Source organism: Vanessa tameamea, chromosome 13 (assembly GCF_037043105.1).
Source record: "Vanessa tameamea isolate UH-Manoa-2023 chromosome 13, ilVanTame1 primary haplotype, whole genome shotgun sequence".
Taxonomy (NCBI): domain Eukaryota; kingdom Metazoa; phylum Arthropoda; class Insecta; order Lepidoptera; family Nymphalidae; genus Vanessa; species Vanessa tameamea.
The window spans coordinates 5,209,959-5,236,237 of NC_087321.1; the positions used below are offsets into that span (position 1 = coordinate 5,209,959).

Consider the following 26,279-nt stretch of genomic DNA (forward strand, 5'->3'; position numbering starts at 1 on the left):
ACACATATTATTGTTACTGTATATAATCATTGAAAGAGAAATAGAATTCAAATATTATTATACATATTTTGAGAAAAAGTATTTCCTTATTCCACCGTGTTGGTTCATTGCGAGTTGATAGATAATAATTTTTCACGATGCTTTGTTAGTAATTTTAAGTTACTGGCAATAGTTAAAATAAAGTTATTTATTATATATGGTTTGATAGTGTTACTTCATAATATAAAAAAGAGATCAATTAAATATTTAAGTTAATTTAAAAATAGTTATGTGATCGTAATATAGCCGATACTGCAGGTTTTGTAATGACTTCAGGGGAATCCTCAATAATTTAATCAATTAATGAGGATTCCACTGAAGAAAGACTCATTGCCCCTTACACATATATATGTTATCCAACTAACTGATGTTGATAATAAATAATAATTTTAGGACAAGTTTTAGGCTACGTATAAGTATAGGTATATTATTCATATACTACATCATTCTGTAAGAAAGTTGTTCGGAATATTTAGAAACTTCGGGCTCGCGACTTCCTTGCGTCACAATATGTTTCCAACAATATTGACTATATTCACGATAGTATAGATCACTTTGATAGAATCAGTTACAAGTTAAAAATATCTGTGGAATCATTGTATAAAAACGACAATAATTGTTGAGGAATAAATATATTTTTGATACCACGTTTAGTGTCCATAACAAAAGTTATTTTTGTTCATTAATAAATTTAAATCTCACATTAAAAATACATTAATTACTCAGTTACATAATACAAGAATACATGGATAATAAAATGCGTGTAGCTCGAAGTCTTTGATTTCGATTAACTTATAAACGTCTATTTATTTCTTGCCTTTCTACGATCTATAGAATCATCAAAACTAAATTTTAGTTTAGTAAGTTGTTATTTTATTAACGATTTTTTAAATTACAGATATTAAATCGTTTTGGGATTTCATAATAAACAAACATCTATTTGGTTATGTGAAGCATGGACCGACTGCTCTGGTAAAACGAGATTTATATATTGTACTAGCGACCCGCCCCGGCTTCGCACGGGTGCAATGCTGATACAGAATATGTTTATAAACAACGTTCATAGCTTTTTTGTCGTTACACAAAAGAAACGACTATGTCCCTGCATTTTAAATCTGTAATATCTTCGAAAATATTCATTTAAAATACACGCTAAAAGAGCCATATTGATCTATATTAAATACAAAATGTATTTAAGGTATAAGGATTAACGCTATATTGCTTAAAATCGTATTATTTATATTTCCATTATATTTCGTAAAAAGTAAAGAATAAAAAATATTTATTGTGGGTTACCCCTAAAAGACGCATATGTCTAATATTCCACCGAGGTCTTTTTTGTAGATCTTTTTAAGGTGTACAATACTGTAGTACTTTATTTTGATCTATCTATATATAGGGTTCAGCCAGCGTTTGCAATGTAAGCACAAAAATATATTTATTTACAACATCACATTAGAAACCTCGAAAAGGATCAGTGTTTTTTTTTAGGTTTGAAAAAAATGTTTATTCCAAAAGAATGTTACCATCATTCACTTAAAGGAACTTACCGGTTAGCTTATAAATAAAAGTTTAACATAAGGTGGGTGGACCATGGAAGGCCACTCTAACGAGTAAGCACTTTTTATTCGTTTATTAACTAAATAAATGAAGGAACTAAATTATTAAGTAATACTTTGTTTTATTGTGTACCATATAAATCACTTTTTTTAACCTAGCTTTAATCACTTTTTACTAAAATTAAGTTTTATTAAGCTCTCCCAAATGGCCTTGCAAGGAACACGGCTCCAAACAAGGCCAATATTATACATCAGTCGTTTAACTTAAAAATAGAATTGTAAAAATTTATACTAACTGCTTATACTAAAATTACATAATAAGCTTTTTCCTTTAAGCGAAACATTAAATGCTCAATATGTTTTTATCATCTATAAAAAACTCAACGAACATTACTTGAACACCATCCTATAACTAAGAATATATTCATGGAAATTATTTAAAAATAGTAGTAATGAGTATTATATTGACATCAAATAACGTGCCAACGCGTTTTATAATAAAATTTAAAACTTTTTTTTTTTACCTAAAATGGCCTTCTTATGGGTCCGTACTTTGTAAGGCCAAAGTGTTCCTAAGAAAGCCAAACTAACAATTATTATCAATTTCTTTTTTTAAGAAGTGAGGTTCTTCAAAATGGTGTTTTACAATGGGCTTATTCATTTTTTGAGCTCCATCTGGATTCATTAGCTCGGGTTTTCTTTTTGAAATAGATGGGTTTCGAGCCAAAAACATATTGAGCCATTTGCGTCCAGCCATTCTTGTTAACATATTGAAAGAATTCTTGATTTTAAACCTCTCACAAAATAAAAGGGCTTGTTTCCTAATTTTAGGCGTAAACGGTACACCCAGTTTTGCAAAACGGTTGATTCACTGTGATAAATCCTCTTCTAACTGTTTTATCAAAATAATTTTGAAAAAAAGTCTATTCAAAATAACTTAAAAAGGTTAACAAACCTATATGTTCATAAACACAAATTGTAGTTTGTGTTTATAATAACAAATTATAACTCAGAACATCTAAGAAGAATGGAGGACAGTTCAGTATTGCTTAGTTAGTTAGTTAGTTATTAACATTAAGAGCTGCAATGGTCCAGTCACTAGAAAACATGAAACTTAACCAGATATTGCGAGTTCATATCCAGACAAGTACCATTGAATTTTTGCGTGCTTAATTTGTGTTTATAATTAATTTGTAACAGGCTTAGATCTTGCGAAGGCTATAATATAATTCGTATATGAGAACTAGCCAAGTCAGACCTTAGGCAACAATATATTATCCTAAGTTATAAGAAGAAATGATATTTTATATAGTTATAAATAAATTTCAGAAAGGACCATTGAACTTGGCACCCATTTAGATCTCACTTCTTTTGTCGTTGAAGTCAACAAACAAGGTATATATCATAATATTGGACTTGGCTCTCATTTTTACATTTATGTTTTTGATGGGATATCACTACTTTTTGTATATAAATTATTAGTAGGTGCTTATTAATAACAAAATGAAAACCAAATGGTTTTTGTTAAACTATTCTATTTTCCTACGTTAACGGAGTATAATTGTCTTTTTTGTGATACGCTCTATATTTTCTTGTACCTCTGAAATATTCGAGTGAATTGCCCATTCAGTGTCCGGATTTTTTTTACGCGTTTTCTGTTTATACTTAATTAGGCCAAGTCGGGGCGGTATAACATGCGCCGACGGTTGTACTCTACAATATAGCGCTCTTGTGCTTTGATTTGACTTGGACCTAAATTGATAAGATGTACTCCGTCTAAGGTTTTAACTCTGGAGAGGCCAACGTAAGCCTGTTCTTTATTAAATATAGAGGAGCCTATGTCGAGAAGAGCACTGTCAATGAGCAAAGAGAATTGTTTCCTTTGAACATATACATTACTTAATATCTGAAACTTGTTTTGACTTTCTAGTTCGCAAATTAAATTATGTTTAAATTGAATTGTTATTTTACGTGCGCTATTGCTATTGTCAACGTCTCAATGTACCTTCTCTATTTTTCAATTGGACCCATTCACCAGTCCTTTGCTGACATCAGCATGCTTGCTCGATATTGTTCTTCCAAGCTATAAGGAACCCCGTTTGTAGCGCTAGAGTACATACTTAAATTATCCCAATTACGATATACATACTCTACTACAGTCTCACGAAACCTATTTTTTTAATTAAAAAATTAAGGGTGGTATTCAACTCGTTATATTTGATAAAAATTTACCAGTTTCAACAACAACCTGCAGGACAAATTTGAACTTTCTAGGTCACCTGGAAGTAGGTTATAGTTTTGATCTATAGGTCAATCAGTGATAAAAATGACGGTTTTTAGACGTTCATATCTAAATAACCGTTTGAGATGCGTTTATGAAATTTGGAACACCTATGTATCACGCGAGTCTCAATATATGAGCCAAATTTGACACGTTTATCTCAAAAAGTTTTTGAGTTATGAGGTGGCCAAAAGTGGCTCCAAATGGTTCGTGTAATATTACACACGGTGCTGCTCGCCAGTTCTGTTACTTGAACTTGCCTGACACGCTACCGCGTGTCTAGATTCCAGCACTAAAATATCTATATTTCATTTTTTTTAAATATTAATTCGAAATGAATTTTATTGTACTTTTTTACAATAATTAATATAAAATGTAAATTTAAAAGTCTCTGCTGGGCTAAGGCCTCCCCTTTTGAGAAGAAGGTTGGCTTTTATTCTACTCCAGTATTGGTTTGGTAGATAATCAATTATTTATTACTTAAAACTAAAAATCGTTCCTGGTTAGTTCAATGACTGAATGTGTTTTATTGAATGGAATTCAATAATATTTATATATTTTTTTAAAACATTTGATAAATATTGATGATGTAAAATTACAAAGAATTATTTATTAAATAAACTATTGTCATGTTAAATTATTATGACACAATAACCCTTTAAATTTTTAATGCAAATATTAAACAAGATACTTAGATTAGTTGATTGCGATATAAAGTGAATTTTAAATCGAAGTTCTCCTTCGAGAGGTCACATTAAGTTAAACTTATTGAAGGATGAAAGAAGCGCATCTAAACACGAAAATAGTCGTCCTTTACTCAACCTTTCTCCACAATATTGAAATGAAAATGTAACTTGTATGCTAAATTAGTTCCATTTAGACATTCCACACCCGAAGGTATAAATATATATATATACGTCTTATTCGAGCTAACAACGGTCGTAATTTTTTAGTAGGTATTGTAGTGTATGTAGGGTACCATGTCAAATATTATGTACATACATTTTTTTATTTATTCATTTTATTTTGAAAATGATTATAATTTATTAGCGTAAAAAGTGGCCAATTTAGCATGCAACATCTTATCGCTTATTAAAAATACGCGTAAAATAGTAAAACTCCTCGACTAGCCCTTTATGAAAAAAAAAACTTGAATATCGTTCAATATTCTTTTATTAGGGACCGTTTTATTAAAGATCTTCTTGTCTTAGTCGATTTTCTTTCAACAAATTGTTATTAATTAACACATCATTTGTATAATTAATTTCATAGTTCATCCGTTTGCATAGATAGTCGTATAGGATAAACGGTTTAATGGAATATAATATAATATTAAATGGAACGTTTAATAAAAATAAATAAAATAAATAAGTATATATAATTTATATATGTATTGTATATCATATAATAATTATCACATTCCGCTTTTTTATGCTATTTGCATAAAAGGTTTTTGAAGAAGATGGAGAAGTCTCATGGAAAATCTTGATTGGTCTCAGTTCATATCCATTTGATGATTCAGTTTATGATTTCAAAATGAGTCTTAACTCGCCTTTAATATTCATACTAATAAATAAACATAAAAAAAACAATAGAATCTGAATGAACTGCATAAATTACAATGCCTTAATTTTATATTCAATAACGTTGAAATATCAGTAATAGTACTGTAGATAATAAATAATAATTAATTATTATCTGTATAGTATCGTGCTTATCGTAAAAGCTATGGTTCAGCGGCTATCTGAAACTTGTATATATAATTGCGTCCGTAAGTAATATAACATTAATTTCAACGTATGTAATTTGTGGGTGTGTTATATCTCATATTCACCATAACGAAGCTATTGTCAGTTGAATTTCTAAAGGATCTATTTAATTTTTTTATTTGCCTATATTTCATTTAACTACCAATGAACTTAGACCAGACCTACTTTACCAAAAAACATGTTTTAAAAATAATGTCATTCGACGTAGCTATGATGAAACATAAAAAAATCCTCAATTTTGTCATGAAAGATGTCACTGAGATAAAAAAATAAGAGAATTTTTTATTATAAACTGCAATTTGAAATATGTGTCATAAAGAAAATTAACAAAAATTGAACCACATCTCTTTAAATACTTGCCTATATTTAACATTAAAAACAAAAACGGATTATAAAAAAGTATACATAAAACAATAACAGAAAACACTAATAGTTTAGAGCTGATGAAACACCATCCAGACCAACTGACAAATCCCACGGAGACTAATAACACCAAGGAAGACTATTCTACAATGAAAAATTCCGTCTATGCAGAAGTCGTCGTCATCAACTTCAATGTAGACTTTTTGTTATAAATTTGCAGTCCAAGAATTTTGCTACATTTTTCCTTGTAATTTTGTACACTCATGTATTGTCACTTGCTGAACACGAATTTCATGATTAAGAATTCATTTTCAAATGAAAATGAAATAAAAAGTAGAAAAATTCCACGCCTAACCCCGATTTAGCATAGTCTTGTCTGCAATACCTCTAGAGTTGTTTGTAAAGCCCAAGGTGCGCAGTCTTTGATTTTTTTTACGTCTAGATGGATTGTCAAAGTTGAGAACGCGTTGAAAAAATAGTGGTCAATAGTTGGCCACTAAGTGTTCTTAGTACACTAGTAAAGTAATATGAAGTTTGGCGAGTATAAAGCCTAGCTTTCACGCCCACTAACATAATAATGTTGGCAAGTTTGTTATAGTGCTTTTATAGTGCGACACTCTATCTATGTAGATATATGAATAATCTAAGGAGACATCATACCAGGTGTATGAAAGCACAAGCCCATTAGTTTACAGCCTTTGGTTACCCATTTTTCAAAATTCTGGTGAAAGTTAGTATTAGTACTATTAAAGCCTAACTTCTACATGTTATTTATTTTTTATAATACCTACCATTAAATTCCGTACTTCACACGCCCCCCGATTGTTTTTCTATAAGCAAAGAGGAATCTCGGTTATCGCGTCACTTTTACAGTGGTTGAAGTAAAACATCTTTGATGTTGGTACAAATATGACAATTAAACTAAAAACATGAATTATATGATATTAATTCTAGAGGCGTAAGAGTATAATACAGGAAAACAACATATAAAATGTATGTGGACTTGAACAATTATGTGAAATTACAAAAATAATCATATCATAACTAATTCGATTATTATCTAAATATTAAATTATATTTGGAATTTGGTTACAAATAAACTATACTTTCCACACGAATAATATTTTTCCAAAAAGGTAATTATTATAAAATTTCATCATTATTAGGTAAGAAAGGTATTTATTAATATTAAGTTATAGTATGAACTTGTGTAGGTATTCGATATGATATTCCATCGGTAACATTTAGAAACTACAGAGTGTTCTTAAGAATTAGAATTTGAAAACCTAAATTCACCGAAAATACAAAAAAAAAACAATTAGAATACTGATTTAAAAAAGGACTCTTTTTTGGAATAACATTATATTTATTTTATTTTAAAGCTGAATACAGGCATATTCAGTTTTAAAATCATATACCTAACAATCAATAACATTTCACGTTTTCAATAAGATCTATGCCATAATTTAAAGTAAATACTTTGTACTTTATTGTACACCACAAAGAGAAAATAAATACATAAAACGTGGATACAGCCCAAATAAACGAAGCGTACAATTTTGGCGACCTTATCACTACATAGCGATCTCTTCCAGGCAATCAACGGTGTAGGTGATAGCTCATATAATATGAGATGGGTGGTGCTGTAATAATAAATAAAATAACATTAATCTATAAGTAAAACTAATGAATAAATTTAAATATAGAATACACTTATTATATTTCAATAAAAAATATATATTATGAATACATATAAAATTACAAGTATATAATCTAAATACACACTATAAAGTTATACACACTAAGTACTGTACCTACTGTACTATACAGTTACACACTTATGAATAAAAACGATAAGTTTTCAAACATAACGAGAAAGAGAAAAAGAAGAAAAATACAAAAAAGAACAGAAATTATTGGTGATAAGACATTTCAGACAAATAGTGTTCTAAAAATCTTTTACAAGTTTTCTAAAAATATGAATCTATGAATTTGGCCTCCCGAATATTTAAAGCAAGGTTGTTCCATAGCTTAAATAAAAATTAACTTTTGAATTTATCAACAATTTAATTTTGAATTTATCAACAAATTCACCTTCTTATGGGATTGTTTTTTTAAAACACTGTAAATACCGTCTAACTTATACAACAGGCACATTTTTATATTTTATAAATTAGGTAGTTGGAACCGATTTGCCACCTGATAGTAAATAATCACCACCACCCGACGCTGTAAGAAATATTAACCATTTCTTACATCATCAATCTATGATATTCAGTTCTGTGTGCCTCTAGATACACTAACTCACTCAACCTTAAAACCGGAACACAATAATACATGCCAAGATGCTGCGAAGGAATTTCTGCTTAAGTAAAATACTATTTTCAATAATTTTCTAACATTAAAAATGGCGAACATCCATACAAAATTTTATCCCTAATTTAATTATTTTAATTGGCAAAAATGCTGTAACAAAACTGTTTTTTACTCGTAAACCGAAGTCCAAACACTCATTCTCGTGTTTCTAACACCAGAAATGACAAACTTTAAAAAGTAAATCGCCTCAAGTGATTAATTTAGAATTTTAAAACCCCCTTAGTTCTCACCTACGTTCCTAAGGAATTCCTGTACAAATTTTTCATCCCGTTAGATCTAAAGATTTGTATGTCAGGTAATAATTTTAATATTTTATTAAGTAGATACTCATAACTTTTATTACACCTAGTATTGGATTAATGTGTTTGTCGTTTTAATTAAATCTTTATTTATTTTTAATTGTAATATACCTACTTAGGTACTAATTGTCTCTGGTCTAGAGCTCAAAACCTCACTTACACTAACTTACATACAGCCCTATTTATAACAAACTATCTGTACAATAATGAAATCATTAAATATTAAACTGCGTATAAAGCTTATTAAATTCTTAATATTAAACTATTTATACCATTAAACTATGTACAATTAAAATAATAAACTACGCAGTATTAGATTTAATTTGATACGATGTGTGCCCTCCTCACGCAGCTGCCCGGTGCCCGCATTATATCAGCAGAGGGCTTGACCTCTCACCTATTCATTCATAGATTTCTAGCTTACTCCTACGATCAATGTATAGGTTATCAGAGGAGAGCAGATAAGCCGGCTTGAACGAGGCCGCTAGAATTCAAGTAAGGTTAACATAAAAGCACAAATCTCAACGTAAGATCTAATTTAACCAAAATCCAATTATTAATAATTATATGATAGAGATCTAATTAATATATATTTTTTCTTAAATTGTCACTAATAATTTTTATTTAAATAATTTAACCAATTATTATGCCTTCTATTATAACTTATAAGGGCCCATTTTTATGTTTTGCGTGAATAGAAAATACCTTCCAGTACTACTGGTACTTATATCAATTTGGTTAAATAAAAAAATAAAGACAAATAAAAAAATATTAATAAGCACAATGTAGTGGTGATTCCAAGTCATAAAATTACACGAAGATGATTTGTATAAGAAGAGCTTGTAAATCAACTTTGGAAGTAAATACACATAACAGTCGATTTTTCTTTTTGGTTTCCCTGTTAATATTTGTTCTGGAACACTTATTCGAATATGGAAGTATAATTATGCTTTGTACGAGGCAATTTCATATAAATCTATCAGTTTCAACGCGCATTGGAACTGCGAGGTATAAAAGCTCCTTAAAAAAACGAAAACAGGCCTTTATCCAGCTGTGCGACATTGCAGGCTTTAATTACTTAAGTAACTTTAGTATCACCGAGTGTATATCACTATCTCAATTCTGCAATAGAAAGTAGAAAGAATGTTTTAAGGCTACTTAAAATAGTATCTTAATATATTTTTTATTTTCAACACAGGAATCCGTTGGATCTCCATTGTTAAATACCAATTTTAAGCCGAACATGATCAACTTTACATATTGTCATTTTAAATCAGCTAAATAATTTTTTTAACAAGTACAATTTGTCTATAACCATTTATTTTTCTACGCTTTTTATTCTATTTTACTAAAACCTATTTCCAACGATATTTTTTTTATGTGAGTAATAATAAATAATCAACAATTATTTAAAAAAATATCCATGAAAAGATAATATATAACTTTTTGCCAAAACTTGTTCCCAAAATATTTGAATACAAGAGAGCACATTAATAAATAAACTCAGTCAAATTCAAACAGAAGTTTGAATTTGTACTTTTTGACGGCGCCGCTTTAGTGTTCCGCGAGTTCCATTTGACTTTTGTTAGAGACAAAAATATGAATAATTATTACTTTATAAAATTATAATAAATTGTTGTAATAAAGTTTTAACGCCTTTTAAAGTAATATAATTTTTTTGATATAAATACAGTTTTTAGAACATTTATATAGCATTGCTTGTGCTATTTTTAATCTATAGTATAAATTTGCCATCTTAGACTTCTCTATTCCGTCAGCTTGACGATGACTTTGACATAAATAATATGGCAATGGTATTTAAGGTTTACCTACATGATTTTAGAATTTATGATCTGATTTGTGATCTAATAATTGTTAGGATACAAAGTATTAATATTTTAGTTTAGTGCTTAAAATCTACCATGTCTTTAGACACAGTACCTAAAGATTTACGAGGCCTAAGGGCCTGTTTAGTGTGTTCCTTAATTAAGGTAATTTTAAACATTTTTAAGTTTAGAATTCGTTTCAAGTATTTTATTGATAACCTCTTTGTTTGTTTTCAGACATTTGACCAATTCGAATACGATGGTTGCGACAATTGTGATGAATTTCTTCGTATGAAAAATAACAAGGATAATGTATATGATTGTACCAGTAATAATTTTGATGGGTCAGTGTAATGCCATCTAGAGGTGGATAATAAATTAATGCATTTTCTTTTTTATTCTAAGGTCACACATTATCAACCCAATTTTATTTGAACTTTATATATTTTTAGAATTCAAGTGAAACTACCTTTGTGTGCCCTTTTTATGTTGTATCATCAACATAAAAAGGGCAGCTCTAAATTAGTATTCTGTATTGTTTACAAAAATATCTTAGAAGTAAATTAGAATATAGGTAAATTAGAGAATAGGTAGTGCATTTAGACATTCTGAAAGTTTTTGAATGAATATTTGGGTACAGTGCCATGAAATCTTCATTCCATAAGTCAAAACATTACTTATTCATGAAAATGGTTATTACAGATTTTCCTATTGTTTTAACTTACTTTTAATCTGATCTAGTTGTTTTATGAGTTCTATGTATAACATAGCACATATATTTTAAATTTGCAGTATGATTGCTGTTATGAAACCTGCAGACAGTTGGGTTTGCAAATGGCAAAGAATTAGTAAGTAGCATATTTGAATCTCAATAGTGTCATTACTACTTTCAAAAACTTTTTTACCTGCTTATACTTTTTCAATTAACCTAACAATATTTTAATCAATCATCCTCCATGTTCTACTTTATAACATGCAAGTCAAAGATAATTAATGTAAACAATGGGTAACTTTTTTCAGGTCGATTTTGTCAGGGAGTTTATGCAATTTCAGTATCTGGACGTCTCCCAGCAGGGGTAATTAGGGAAATGAAAAGCCGTGGAATTGCATACAGACCTCGGGATACCAGTCAACGATAAATAACTAACACCAATACCTGACCAATATTAACCAATTTAAATAAATCTTTTTAATATATTACTGTTTGTTTTGGATCTTTGAATTCATAAAAATTAAAAAACTTGGGTAGAACTTGCAATACCAATTCAAACTGTATTAAGATTTTTACCATCAGTGATATTTTATAATAAATTCTTGTACACAGGTTACAATTAAGTGAGCAGTTTATGTCATAATAATACTGAGTACATAGGCTGAAAATATATTTATTTAAATAAACAAGTCTATTTTAAAGATAAATTTAATCTTAAAATGCCACCAAAATTTAAATGTATCTAACACAAATTACAACCTCAGAAACTGTTTCAAAGGTTAGAAGACACTAAATGTACATTATTTAATTTTTTATTTCATGGATTTTGTTCATTAATTAATAATTATAATTGAATATGAGGCTCCCGCACAAACATCTTAACATCAACACTAACAATACAAATTTTGAAATATTAAATTATTACATATTTTTTGTCATAATAAAAATCAATGTAAATCAATAAAAAGCACTTACTATTTCAACTTTAAACAATACTTTTTGTACTTGTAAAATTTTATTTCATAAATAAATGCATAGTTTCAATTTTCTAAACCAACTACATTAATTTTTATTTTCTGTAATAGCCGTCTTTAGTACATTATTATTTGAAACTTCTGAATGAAATACATGCCATAAAGTAATTGGGCTAAAAGAACATAGGAGGCTGCAGGTTCCTGATTGTCAACTGCTACTTTCGGAAGGTGGAACTTTGAACTCGTTATCTGTCCCTAAAACATCTTTGTCTACTTCTTTGAAATCAATACTTTGTTGCTTCATGGCTTTCTGAAATTAAAATAATAATGATGAATCGATAAAAAGGGTATAATGTGTACTAATCTACAGTACGAGTCACCTTTACACATTCTTGATAAACCTTAAAAATTCCAGCACACATGGAGTCATCATGATCGCCTTTTAGAAAACGTTCCGAAAACCACGAATTAAAACAATCATCATATTTTTTCTTTAATTCAGTACACTCTTCTCCTATGCTATTCATTTTATTTTCTTATATTATATAATAAACTAAATAACTAGCCACAATAATTATCGCAAATATTGGTTGATCTTTTTATCGGCTATTTTGACATTTTAGAGTATCAGCTCTGTCAAAGTCAGACCCAAGCTAAATTATTATAAGATTTTTTTTTCTCGGTAAACTTTCTTAATACTTGTAATTTAATAAAATTTGCACAAATTGTGGACAATTTAGTTCTCATTTTTCTAAAAGCAATTATTATAGTTCACAGCAAAATTAATATTTCGAGATTGTGATGATGTGATGAATGTCATAGAATAGGGCCTTCAGGGATGAATGGATATAATAAATACTTTTTCCAAAAGAAATATAACGAAATTTATTTGTCAACACTATCTTTATTCAATGCTGTCAAGTGTCATTGTAATTTCTTTGAAGTTTGAAAGATGTCAGTCATGAGTTGAAAACGTTTTAGTGAGTTATTTTATAGGTTTTTCGGTTTGCCTTGAGTTGAATGTTGATATTTTATCTTAAAGGTTATGTCATATGGTTGAGCTGTATTTAATTATATTTTAAAGAAGCAATAACGAATAAGATGAGTGATATACTAAAAGACAGCCGATTTGCTAAGTATCTCAATGATCCTCGTTATAGACAAATCCCTAAACATGAGCGAAAAGTTAAAATAGATAAAAGATTTCAGTCAATGTTTAAAGATGATAAGTTTAAAGTTAAATACACAGTGGATAAGCGAGGAAGACCTATAAACGAAACATCCACTGAAAATTTACGAAAATATTATGACTTGGATGATTCGAATGATGATACTGATAATGAAGACTTAGTATCTAACGAAGATGATGACGAAGCCGAATACAAAACAGAAGAAACGAGTAAAAGTGTTGAGAAAGAAGATACACGTGAATCAAAGCCGGGTCGCTTTGTTACTAAACTCCCAAGTGACGACGAAGAGAGTGAAAACGAAAAGAATGATCAAACAAAAATATTTAAAAATGACAAACTTATTCGGGGAAGCTTAGACAAAAGAATTAAGAAAAGATTATTAGATTTAGACGTTGATTATGCTCGTGGAGAAGGTAGGGAAGAATATACATTTTTAATCATAGACCTAATTTGTTTAGTTGAAAGCTAATAATTTTTGTGTAATATTCTAATGGAATAAATGTGGTTACATATAGTTTATTCCAATCAAAGGAATGAAAATAAACAGACCTTAGACTTACATATTCCATGTGATAGGTGAATAGCTCAGCTATATTGTACATTACTAAAAGTTCTTGATCAATATATCTTTATTTATAATAAAACATGTTTCCACTTAGTTCATCAACTTTATTTATTTTTCTTTCAAAATTCCACCAACAGTTTTATGTACGCTCAGTCATTTTTTGCAAATCCATAATAAATATCATAGATTATTCAAACTCTGAACCAATGATATCTCATCAATTTAATGTCAAATGTTGTTTATTTAGCTTTTGTCCTCTTGTAAATTGAAGAACTTTTTTGTAAATACTTCAGGAGTGATCATGACTGACTCTTCAAGTGAAGAAGAAAGTAGTGAATCTGAAGATGAAAATGAGCTAGAACATGAATGGGGACAGCTGGATGCTGATGCAGAAACCACTGAAGAATCAACACGAAGGTACAGACTTCAATTGCATCATATATATATATATATCATAGCTTATGATATTTTATTGATTTCCTATTTAGAATATTTATTGGACTTAAATACCTTAACTAATTAAATATTTTAACGATTTCTTAGAATAGGAGCCCTAAACAATGTTTTCTGTACTTTAAATAACTATATTTTTTTAATATTATAGTATTTTTATCTTTGCAAAATATCTCACAGTTTAGTGTGTCTCTATACAGGCTTCTACCAACAGTTTTCAACACAGTCTATTGGTTGCAACTCTTAAGACAAATAAAATCTTCCTGTTTTCTTGCTAGAACCTTGTATTTTACAATACAATATAGTATAAAGTATATGTACATGTATTTGGCATTGTAGCATATATCCCATCTTCCAGTCTTCAGAAAAATACTTCAAACCATTGCCCATTGTCATCTTGCAAGAGTCTGTTGGCAAATATTGATCCATATAAACTTGGCCAAACATTATTTCATTAGTATATTATATCAACTTAGTTTTTATTTTAAATTTCAGGCTTGCTATCTGCAATATGGACTGGGATAATATAAAGGCAGCAGATCTTATGGTTCTTCTCAGTTCATTTTTACCACCAGGAGGACTTATACATCATGTTACTGTTAGTTACAATATTAATAACCATATTATGATTAATTTTCTCTTTATGACAATCAAAGTAACCCTTACCTATACTTAAGAATACATTTAGCAAAATAAAAACCCCATAAATGTCCCATTGCTGGACAAAGATCTCTTCTTCTCTCGTGCATGTTGATGGGTGTCAGAATTTTATCTAACATGTGCAGGTTTCCTCTAAACGTTTTCCTGTACCACAAAGGAAAAAATGAATTTTAAACAGCAAGCAATAAATTAACCACATTAAACACAGTTTTCAGAAATTCAGTGGGCCCTTAATGTACTGCTATAATTGTCATGTGTTGTGTACTGGGTCATCTCATAATTTTTTGGGTGTGGTACCTTAAAATATTATATAATAACTCCACAAGTTAGGTACAAAAAATATATAATAATATTTAACTCTAATTTTTAAGATTTATCCCTCTGAATATGGATTAAAGAGGATGCAAGAGGAGGAATTAAGAGGGCCAATTGAGTTAACACAAAAGGTAGATGAAGAGTATCTTTCAGATGATGGTGGAAATGAAGAAGGTAAATTTACATTATAAATGTATAAAAATGCTATGTAATCAAGGCTCTTCTATAATTGGAACAATCAAAATAAGTATTTAGCAATTCAAGATATAAATATACTTTATACATGTAGGCTGAGTTAAAATCTTTTGAAAGATATTTATTTTACAAGATCACCATTTCTATTCACCTTATGAATGTAAATTCTCTATGAATGTGAATTCTGTGTCAATATATATTAATCATAAGCCATTCTCAGGTTCAACATATCATATGGAAAAACTACGTCGTTACCAGCTCAATAGATTAAAGTACTATTATGCTGTAGTGGAGTGTGATTCTGTGACAACTTCTGATAAGTTGTACAGCGAATGTGACGGCATGGAGTATGAGAGTAGTGCAACCAAGCTTGACATGAGGTTTATACCAGATGATACTACTTTTGACCAGGTGATCATTTATTTATAATAAGTACTAGCCACAGGCCCCAGCTGTATGAGTACAAAAATAAATTTCCATCCAACCACTCCAATAATTTGGAATCAGTGATATCATTTAATTTTTTATAAAAATTATAATAGCTTAACTAAAACGCACAACATAAATGTAAGTCGTAGACAACGGCACTGGAATAATTTAGTACAAAAGATTTTTTTTTAATAGGATCTTTTGTTCCGGAGCTTATTCCCTGCATACAAAAAAAAAACAAGCAAATTTAACCTCTTTGAAATATTAGTATAAATAAAATAATGACCTAGATTAATTTGCTTATATTTATATATAATATATACTGAAAGAAAGAGGCAAAAAAAGGACAACTTATTTTATTTCATTATCATAGTTATTCTTCTGACTTTTGTATTGCACTGTTGTTCAATAAAATATCAGAAGCTGTATGATACCTCACAATGCATTAACACCAACATAAATATTATAAGGCAATTTCAATTTCAATGGTTTTATTTCAATTAGTACTTCCTAAAAAAATTTTGACATACTTCCATACTTTACTTTTTATTATTCTTACAGTGATGATTTAATATTTTAATGCACAGGAACCACGCGAAGTTTGTACCAAATTGCCTGATTTGACTAAATACAAACCTCGATTGTTCACGACAACCGCCTTGCAGCAGGCCAAGGTGGATCTTACATGGGATACAACAAATCCTAATAGAGCTGAAGTTATTAAGAGTGCATTAGATGGGAAAATTGATGATTTAGATCTAAGAGAATATTTGGCTTCCAGTAGTGAAGGTATTCAAAAATATTTTATCATTAAATTATACATTGTTTTCTAGAATGTTTTCTAGAGTTTAAATTATTTACAGATGAAAGTACAGAAGAGCAGGACCAGAAGGCTGATGATGAAAATGAGGATCCTATACAAAAATATAAAATGTTGCTGGAAAATATAGAAAAAAAAGAAGAGAAAAAGCAAAATAAAGATATGGAAATGGAGATTACCTGGGGCTTGGGAGTTAAAGATAAAGCTGATGAACTTGTAAAAAAGAAAATTAATGAAGGTATGTTTTTGCTTCTGTTGTTATGACCATAATTTACATACAGACAACCAAGTAGGACACAATGGACCTGATGATATATCACAACTTGTGCCCATAGACTAGAAATCAGCTATTAAATAAAGTGTATTAAATATTCCTTACACCATCGATGTGCATTATTGATTATTGTCATCATGCTTGTATACTCTGGCTTAATCGTCTCCAGGAAACAATAGGTTCGAAATTAAGTAAAACACAATAAACATTATACTGCTGTACCTACCGATGAGAATGCACAAAGACAAAATTTGTTAAGTTTTTTTTATATTTTTCAGTTGACAAGAATTTAACTCCTTTCGAACAACTATTGCAAAAGAGGAAAGAGAAAAAAAAAGAGCGTAAGTTAAAGAATAAAAAAGAAATAGAAGATAATAAATCTGATGATGATGATAATTCATCAGAAGAATTGCCTTCAGATGTAGACATGACTGATCCATACTTTGCTGAAGAATTCAATAAACCAGAATTTAAGAAAAATAATAAGAAAAAGGAACCTACTATAAAAGATAGTACGAATTCCGACGATGAAGAAAAACAAAAAGCAGAATTAGAATTACTATTAGATGAAGATGATGGCAAAGAACATTTTAGTCTGAAAAAAATTCAAGAAGCAGAAAGTATTACGAAGAAGTCTAAAAGAAAAAGGAAATTAAAGGAAAAGATGAAAGAGCAAAAACAAACAATCCCCGAGTTTGAAATAAATCTAAATGATCAACGATTTTCTGCCTTATATGATTCCCATCTTTATAACATTGATCCATCTGACCCGAACTTTAAGAAAACAAAAAATATGGAGAAAATTATACAAGAGAAATTAAAAAGGCGACCAAAACAGGACTTAGTATCTGAATACAAGCCTAAGAAAACAAAACAAGACACTGAACTAAATGTTTTAGTTAAAAATATTAAAAGAAAAACAAAATATGTATTAAATAAATAATTTTTTTTTTGTTATACTAGACTTTTATTTACAATTTATGTCAAAAAAAATACAGATTTTTTGCAGTTTGTCAGATATCAGATTTGAATAATTTACGACAATATCAGGAATTTTAAACTTATAATTAATGAAATAGTGAAAACAAAAAAAGACGTATTCTATTATTAAAGTGTAATTGTAGCATGATTATTGTGATAAGTTATATAATAAAACATTAAAATAACTATGTCACTGCTATAAATTTGAGTTACTTAATGCTTTTTTGATTTCTCTCCCCAAGGCTGCACCCAATGGTGGTGGAACTGCATTTCCAATCTGTTAAAATAAACAATACATTATATTAATTTTAGACTAAAGATATATTTTGTGACGATTTTTAATCGCCACATAACTTCTATCCGAGGTAAATAATAATAATTATTTATTTAGATCATAATTGTCATTTCAAAGTAATGTTAAAATAGAAATACACAAAAACTGCTGGTTTTTGACATATGACAGTGTATCACTAGTAGATAAGACAAAGACATAAATATTTCAAAACTTTGATTAATGTTTTATGCACTACATTAATACAACACATCTGAAATAAATATCAAACTTCGTATACAAAGAGAGGTGACAAAAATTAATTAACAAAATAAACAATGGCAAAAATTAAAAAATGCATATCTTGGCTTAGTTACTTTTATGCAAACTAGAAAGTCTAGAAAGCTAAAATACTTCATTCGTACTTACTTTAAACACTATTCATAAAATCATACTAGTATGAATAATGGCGCGGAAAATTTATTAATCATCCTTCATCATTACATAATCTTTAAAAGAGGGCTTACCTGGCGATGTTTGTCCTGAACAGAGCCTGCAAAAAGATACGTGTCGCGGAAGCCCTGCGAGCGAGCACACTCGCGCACGGATACGACTCGATGCTGCTGCGGGTGCAGCACGCGGCCCTGCTTGCCCATGGGCTCAGGGTCCGTCACCGTAGTGCTGAAGTACCCATCCCAAGATATGCGACCTGCAGGGGAAAGCTTTTTATTTATCATACAAATAAATACAAACAAAACAAACTTAAGAACCGAATTACTACAACGATCGCTACACATGCGAAGTTCCGAGAAATTTTTATATCATCCTCAACTCACGTCTAATAATAATCAAAAAAACAAAAGTTAGTACCATAGAGGCCGGCCCAGTTGTTGTGTCGGTTGGCTGTATGCGGCAGACACCAGGGGATGAGCGTGTTCTCCTGCTTGTCTGCGGGCGAGCAGGGCGCGCCGCTCGCACACGCGCACACGCCCCGCAGCGCCCCTCGCGCGGACCGACCATTCTTCTTGTCTTCGTGGCGGTAGTGTAGCACCTGACGAAACGTTTGTTTGTTTTTTGGATTAATAGCGGGTATGACACGATTTCTAGGAGATTCATTTATTTTCTTACGGATATAATATAAATTATGCGAAAGTAACTCTGGCTGTCTGTTGCTCTTGAAACTGCTGCTTGAAACACAGGGGCATGGGCCACATTTTAAACCTTACACCTGACGACCAATCCCCAAAATGCGAGTATATGTATATTGATAAGCGACAGTCAATACTTTTATTTCCATAAATTTACTTCTTTTTGAAGCTTTAGAGTCCATGTTATAAATTCCGCAAATATGTTTTCTGCAGGAAAAACTTGTTTTAATAATTAGCCCAAAATAAATTTTCATAAAAAAGTATAATGATACCATGAAAGTAACTAAAACACAATAGGCCAGCCGTATCCACAACATTTGATATCCTTTTTTTTTTTCCGAAAATTCCACAAATCTGAAACTACTTGCCAACTTAACAATACGAGAGGAACATTGTAATTTATTCCTCGTTTAAAAAGACATTACTTTTGACAAATCATACGTTCGAAGTAAATTACATTGCGTTTTTTTTTGGTTACATGGAAGTAGTTTATTAGCACCTAACCAATGTAGTATTATAACTGTACATACAGTTAGTGCCAATAATTTATTTCTCAGGCATGTTCCAATTGACGTTATTTTTTTTATTAAAAATATTAAAGACATGTAGGAACATAAACGATCTAAACTAGATAGTTCAGATACGAAATTAAAAGACAGAAAGCGGCTTCTTTGACGCCATAGTGACGTAGCTTTCTAACCAGTATTTCATACTCACAATCGAAGGCTTTAGATGGCTTACAAAATATCCCAGGCTTCAAAATTGTTTTTAATTAGCTCCACACCAGCAACAGTTATCGAGCGACATCCCGTAAATCCAAAATATTTGTCGTGTAGAAACTAGTTTTTATTGAAATGTAAATAACTTTTGATTAAGTACTAATTTTATTCAAAGGCTTTGCTAAGAATTGCCAATCATAATAGGTGATTTTAAAATTGGAATTACTTCACTTTCTTTCATTAGGTCCGGAAACACGCCACTAATAATATAGTTATTAAGTTACTTATTTAATTATTGGCTACGTTTACGTTCAAGTATATTGAATGAAGATAATGTTTAGCTAAACACGCTGAATACAATGGCACAAATTTCATATCAATAAAATTATCGCAATTTGCCTTGCAAAAAAAAGTTGTGATCTTTCTGTAGAAATAAATAGAAAGATGATACGAGGATTTTTATATTCAGGTTTCGAACATAGTATCGATAGTGATAACCTTAAAATTGATCTTTTATTTGTAAGCACGGCTTAAGAGACTTTGGTACTTGGTAAAATATTCTGCGAATGCAGAAGATGCAGGTTAGGTTAAAAAATAAACAATAATAAATAAATAAATAAAACCTAACTACATTGGCCAATTTTTTTTTACTGTTGTGGCGTTAATTCCTAAGTATTTATCCTTACCTTGCATTTAGTTCCATCCGAGAGTGTGACCGATATATTTGGCAAGTCTCTCCAGTCTGAACCAGGAGTGGTGGGTATTCTACTCATCCGTGCCTGTATTAACGGGGCCATATTTTTACAAATGTGGTCGCGCAATCTTGTCGTCTCGTCTCTGCTTCTCACTAAACGTTGGAAGTACGTTTCGGGCATAGATCCATAATCTATTTCGATTTTGTTGGCCCCGTTACATATCTGCGGTAAATCGCTCATTGCATCTTGGATCGTACATGTCCGCCGTGGAGCAGATTCGTCCCATTGAATATTCGTCATGAATCGTTTGCCGTCGATAGTGGTAGTCAACGAGCAAGCGCGTCTGCTGAATACGTGTGTCGGTTCGGGATACAATGGCAGCTTGTAACCAGGAGCCGCTGCTAATATTATTAATCTTCTTCGCGTTTGTGGTACCCCATAATTACCAGCTTGTAGGATACCAAATGTACACTGGTAACCCATATCAAGCAGTGTCCTGAGTGTTAGTTTTAAAACCATACCTTTCTTAAAAGCTACAAAGTTTCTTACATTCTCGAGAATAAAATACTTAGGTCGATAAAAGTCGCAGAAAGAGAGGTATGATGCCACTAAGGAATTTTTAAAATTTGAATACTCTCTAGAGTTAAACCTATTCATTCCGGAGAAACCCTGACAAGGTGGCCCGCCACAAAGTAGTTCAACTTCTCCTTGCATTGGAAGCCTTAAGCCACTTTCACTATGGGTTGCCCCAGACATAGCATCTTTCAGTAATGCATTGCAATCTTCATTAAAAATTATACAATTCTTGTTATTGAGAGAGTAAGCGTGAGCTGCAGCTTCCATGTTCTCTACAGCCCACCTGCACTCTGCTACGCCAGATTGATGCAGCCCTTCAGATAGGCCACCGCATCCAGCAAACACATCTAAAGTTCTTAAAGGTCTAATATTTATTTCCGGAATGGCCGCGATGTTAGGTTCTAATGGTTTGCTCGACTTTCCTTTACCTTTTCCCTTATCTTTGCCTTTGTCTCCACGTCCTATGCTTTTTGCTTGTTGTGGAACATCTTCAATCTGTCCGGTAGCTTTATTAAAAGCCATTCTAAAATAAACCCTACTTGGATCTTTTTCCAGCCAATCGTAGATATAGTCTTGTTCTGGAATATTATCAATAAAAACTAACTTACAAGGACCTACAACTGCCGAAAATGGTACTTCTTTTATTTCATCACTCCAGTACACGACATTGAGATCTTCATGGTTTGGAAATCTACTACTCGTATTCTCAGGTCTGTATAAAACCTTGACTTTAATGTAAATATCTTGAGGTACAACTAGAGGACCTTCACCTGCTGCAGTAATAGCAGCTACATAACCAACACAAAACGGTTCACCCGTGTCTATGTTAGAGCCTCGTAAATAATTATCACTTTTCCTATAATATTCAGGGTAAATGTCTTCATCAACCTTTTCCAATTTCATCTTACCGTTACTATTATTGTTGTTGTTTGTATGTTTGAATTTAAAAGTTCCAGGTTTGAGAAATACGGCACATCCTTTCTTATAATCATGGTCTCGCCACCTAACACTTGTCCATTCGCTTCTGTTCATTTCAGGGACAACAGAAGATTTTTCTGATAGTTTAACAGAAACCTTTGGTATATCTTTCGCGTCACGTTTGGTTTTACGCTCACATGATGGACAGAACCTGTGTTTTCTAAGTTCATTTGGACATTCTGGGTCAAGTGGAAGATCTTCAAATCGAGCTGTAAATCTTTCATAGTATTTTTGATAAAAATATGTTTTACCATCATCTTCGAAATAATCTTCAACCACCTCTTTACCACCTAATTTAAACCAATCTTTAGGTGCTTCTCTTTTTTCCACATGTGCTTTTCGTAGAATAGACGATAAGGGTGCACCATGACAACATCTATTACCTAAAAATACTTCTCTAGGATCTCCAACCTCACCGAGGACAGTGTCAGAAGATCTTATAAAAACTTCAGCATGAAAATAACCAGATTTGGGATTTATAATTTCTTTCCACATATAAGTGACTCTTGAGACTAATGCTGGAATATTTGGTTGTGATGTTTCCACCATTACGAAATCTCCTATTTTTAACTCTGCACCATCAATCTCAACAATCTCATAATATACTTTAGTGGCATCTGCTTTAATAGGTTCCCCAATCCATTTCAGTTTTTTATTGTTTGCTCCTGTTAATTTAACTGGCACAGTATCATCAATTTTATCAAGCTGGCGTTTTTCTGCAGCGTGTTGATATTCTTCTTCATCTTCAATCTCTGAGTCTTCTGCTTGTTGTACAGCCATGTTAGGACAAAGTCTTCTAATACATGCCTTTTTTGTCCGCCCATGACCACCAAACTTAAGCATTGCTCTACATGCATTGCATTCTCCACAATCTGGTAATTGACAAGCTTCGCATACACCACATCTTTTCCTTCTTAATACAAGTTCATGGTTTGTCTTATCCAACTGATTAGTAAAGAAACTTTCAAACGTCTTTCTTACTAGAGGAGTAGTTGTAGCTTTTGTCCATGCTTTTTTGTCTACCTTTTTATAATCAATTTTCGCACGAACTTTTCTCTTTCCAAACTTGATACCCATTAACTTTATAAGCTCTCTCATACATGGCAATGTTATTAAAGGATCATTGTCTTCATCAGCTTCTAAACTGACGACTTGATCACAAACAAATTGGGCATGTTTGTGCAGCATTTCCTCAGACATTTTTTTATCATCCAAATCTGGAATAGTACATTCCCTTATCATTTCAAGCAAATCTTCATATGTAGGTTGTAGGTAATGATATTCTTCTAAATACTCAACTACGACTTTGCTAAGCCATATTTTTTCATACAAATTGTCCATTAAAGGAGTATATTCTTTACTGGGTTTGAGTAGGTTGTATTCACCAAATTCTGTAGACAATGTAATGCAATTTTTCGTTCCACCATCAAAACCATGTATAAACCTACAAAAATTAAAATTGTAAAATAATTTAGGTTTCATAACTTTGCTTTTGTAAAACCATCAAATTAATAAATATTACCATTCAATAATAGGCCCCACATCTTTCACTGGTATTGATTCTTCATCAATATCAGGTATGTCAGAACAAATAGATTTGAGGTAACCTGACATGTATATTCTTACATCACTTTCAACCAGGCCTCCGTCAATTGGACACAAATGGCCTTGTTGATCAAATATTGAAAATCCTGTTATATTTGTTTGTGGTCTCTCCATTATATCACCATCTTCACCTGAAATATATATTTATAACATACAGTACTTATAATAATTGCGAGGTTTGGGGGTGTAAGTATTTATGATACTTAGTAATTAATAATAACCACCAAATAGGTAGGTTGATATCATCACATGTTCTACCACCAAACAGCACAACATAGTATTGTTGCATTCCGGTTTGAATGATGCACAATAAAGGACTGAATAAGGTACCATAATTCGTGACCATTTACCATTAATAGTGGGAGGATGGCTGATAGGCGATTCTGAGTTATATTATATAATACATTTTTGAGTAAAATTTCATAACAAAGCTTTCTATTATTACAGGTTTTATCTATTAAGGAAACTATACAATTTAAAATTACTGCAATCTAATAATTAAAATATTAAATATGAAAAGACTTATTTTGTATATAAAATATAGTCAGATAATAAAAGAACCTGATGCCCTGATGCATTATTTACAATTTATTTGTAATTTGAATAAAAAAATTATATTCTTAAAGATATATCTATAAGTATATTCTCTATCAGTCAACCTGAAAGTAGGCGTATTCTTACCAGAGGCTAAAACTAATTTTTCATTAGTTAATGCTATAAATTCCTCTACAGCGTCTTGTGGATGTCCTTGGTAGTATATAATATCAGAGTTGTTCAAAAATTGCCCACATATATCACATTTCTCAATATCAGGCAAGATGTTTAATTTTTCATTTTGCTTCAACAACTTATCTGCTTCTTTTGTGTTGTTTGTAACATTTAATTCAATGTCATTTAATTTATTTTGGTTCTCATCAGCATTGTTAATACTCCTAACATCACTATTGGTAATTTCATTTTCTTTAATAATTTCATTATTATTTTTTATAATGATATTGGAATCTTCAAAAGAATTAGTATTATCAATCTTTTCTTCATTTTTATTATCACAGGCTTCACCACTTGTTTCACAACTATCTATTTCATCTAATTTTATTTTTTTCTTTAAAAAAAGACATATTCCATTATATTCTATTATATACACATTGTTTAAAGTAAAATTTTGGTATCTTATTTAGCTAACAACTTTTAAAAAAAGTTTGACTTTTACTGTAATAAATTGTATCTGACCTCAATTTTGACATATAATTTAAAAAAAATTTTTGTTTGAAATTAAGTAAAGATCATCCAAAAACTATTAGTACTTTAATAGTAAACAAGTATAGACTTTAACTAATGTAGTTCAGTGGAGTATTGAGTGTTTTTTCATATTTTCAGACAGTTCTAGAAATAATTTATTAAAATAATCTTTACTTACAGAGTCATTCTTTTCATAATCCTTATCAGGGCTTCTACTGCGTTTAATAGTAAACATATTGGTAATTTTTAATTGATTATTTTTCATTGATGGATTTGGTATTGACCTAGAATAAAATAAGTATGCTAAAAATAGTATTAAGTTAGATCTATTGCAAATAACGTACAGGTACAAAATATATAATCATATAAAAGTTCACAATTACAATATCGGACCAAACGTACTTGCGTATTGGAGAATGTGAAACATATTTTTGATCATCGTTGTGTTTATTTTTATCTTTATTATTACTTACTTTACTAAATAGTAATTGAAGCCGGCAATTTTAATTTTACAGTTTATACAAATCCATTTTAGATTATATATTTCTGTATGAAACTATATAAAAAAAGTTTTACGATTAAAGTTAATTAAAAAATACTTTTCATGTCAAAGCAAAACGACTCAACAATCACGTCAAGTCAACACTCAACCAAAAGCGCGCCAATTTTATTTTTTAATCTAAATTCAGGTCGAGTTCAGGCCCAATGCTCAACAGTCTTGCCTAATTATTTTTGGTATGAGAGTAAACTTTACTCTACCTACTTCTTACTTTCATTAATCACACATTGTTTAAATTTGTCACCTATAAACTATTTTTTTTTCTCCCTATCTCTTTATATTTTTTGAGTGGTTATACATTGTTCGATTAAATAACATTTATTATGTTCAGGTAGCAATTGCGACAAAATTTTATGTTTTTTTGCTATTTTAACTGTTCTGTTCTTTATTGGTCGACTTTTTTTATAGA

At 30.5% G+C, this 26,279-nt stretch overlaps 4 protein-coding genes across 4 annotated transcripts; 2 read left to right on the forward strand and 2 right to left on the reverse strand.

Annotated features, from left to right (window-relative positions):
* The first annotated feature begins 10,484 nt into the window (after positions 1-10,484).
* On the forward strand, positions 10,485-11,709 carry LOC113397864 (transcription elongation factor SPT4). Its single transcript, XM_026636385.2, has 4 exons — positions 10,485-10,677; positions 10,750-10,856; positions 11,305-11,360; positions 11,533-11,709. Exons 1-4 carry the CDS (start codon positions 10,609-10,611, stop codon positions 11,649-11,651), a joined length of 351 nt encoding a protein of 116 aa, XP_026492170.1. The 5' UTR covers positions 10,485-10,608; the 3' UTR covers positions 11,652-11,709.
* Positions 11,710-12,169: 460 nt separating this feature from the next.
* LOC113397865 (TP53-regulated inhibitor of apoptosis 1-like) lies at positions 12,170-12,840 on the reverse strand. Its single transcript, XM_026636386.2, has 2 exons — positions 12,579-12,840; positions 12,170-12,508 (listed from the first exon to the last, which is right to left on the reverse strand). Exons 1-2 carry the CDS (start codon positions 12,723-12,725, stop codon positions 12,407-12,409), a joined length of 249 nt encoding a protein of 82 aa, XP_026492171.1. The 5' UTR covers positions 12,726-12,840; the 3' UTR covers positions 12,170-12,406.
* A 357-nt stretch (positions 12,841-13,197) lies between these two features.
* LOC113397857 (ESF1 homolog) lies at positions 13,198-18,051 on the forward strand. Its single transcript, XM_026636378.2, has 8 exons — positions 13,198-13,801; positions 14,247-14,370; positions 14,902-15,004; positions 15,438-15,555; positions 15,797-15,987; positions 16,593-16,794; positions 16,869-17,063; positions 17,378-18,051. Exons 1-8 carry the CDS (start codon positions 13,300-13,302, stop codon positions 18,040-18,042), a joined length of 2,100 nt encoding a protein of 699 aa, XP_026492163.2. The 5' UTR covers positions 13,198-13,299; the 3' UTR covers positions 18,043-18,051.
* Positions 18,052-18,179: 128 nt separating this feature from the next.
* On the reverse strand, positions 18,180-25,936 carry LOC113397856 (DNA (cytosine-5)-methyltransferase 1-like). The gene is made up of 8 exons (XM_026636377.2): positions 25,714-25,936; positions 25,490-25,595; positions 24,754-25,174; positions 23,990-24,203; positions 20,905-23,911; positions 19,222-19,402; positions 18,879-19,060; positions 18,180-18,357 (listed from the first exon to the last, which is right to left on the reverse strand). The coding sequence occupies exons 2-8, from the start codon at positions 25,574-25,576 to the stop codon at positions 18,277-18,279; spliced, it is 4,173 nt and encodes a 1,390-aa protein (XP_026492162.1). The 5' UTR covers positions 25,577-25,595; positions 25,714-25,936; the 3' UTR covers positions 18,180-18,276.
* Positions 25,937-26,279: the final 343 nt, after the last annotated feature.

Excerpts from the sequence above, each read along its gene's own strand:
- LOC113397856 (XM_026636377.2), bottom strand. The coding sequence starts at position 25,576 with ATGAAAAATAATCAATTAAAAATTACCAATATGTTTACTATTAAACGC. Across the intron at positions 25,175-25,489 it reads ATTATGAAAAGAATGACTCT|AAAAAAATAAAATTAGATGA; the intron begins GTAAGTAAAGAT and ends CTTTTTTTAAAG. Across the intron at positions 18,358-18,878 it reads TTCAGGACAAACATCGCCAG|ATTGGAAATGCAGTTCCACC; the intron begins GTAAGCCCTCTT and ends TTATTTTAACAG.
- LOC113397857 (XM_026636378.2), top strand. The coding sequence starts at position 13,300 with ATGAGTGATATACTAAAAGACAGCCGATTTGCTAAGTATCTCAATGAT. Across the intron at positions 13,802-14,246 it reads TGATTATGCTCGTGGAGAAG|GAGTGATCATGACTGACTCT; the intron begins GTAGGGAAGAAT and ends TAAATACTTCAG. Across the intron at positions 14,371-14,901 it reads ACTGAAGAATCAACACGAAG|GCTTGCTATCTGCAATATGG; the intron begins GTACAGACTTCA and ends TTTAAATTTCAG.
- LOC113397864 (XM_026636385.2), top strand. The coding sequence starts at position 10,609 with ATGTCTTTAGACACAGTACCTAAAGATTTACGAGGCCTAAGGGCCTGT. Across the intron at positions 10,857-11,304 it reads ACCAGTAATAATTTTGATGG|TATGATTGCTGTTATGAAAC; the intron begins GTCAGTGTAATG and ends TTAAATTTGCAG. Across the intron at positions 11,361-11,532 it reads TTGCAAATGGCAAAGAATTA|GTCGATTTTGTCAGGGAGTT; the intron begins GTAAGTAGCATA and ends AACTTTTTTCAG.
- LOC113397865 (XM_026636386.2), bottom strand. The coding sequence starts at position 12,725 with ATGAATAGCATAGGAGAAGAGTGTACTGAATTAAAGAAAAAATATGAT. Across the intron at positions 12,509-12,578 it reads TTTATCAAGAATGTGTAAAG|AAAGCCATGAAGCAACAAAG; the intron begins GTGACTCGTACT and ends TTTTAATTTCAG.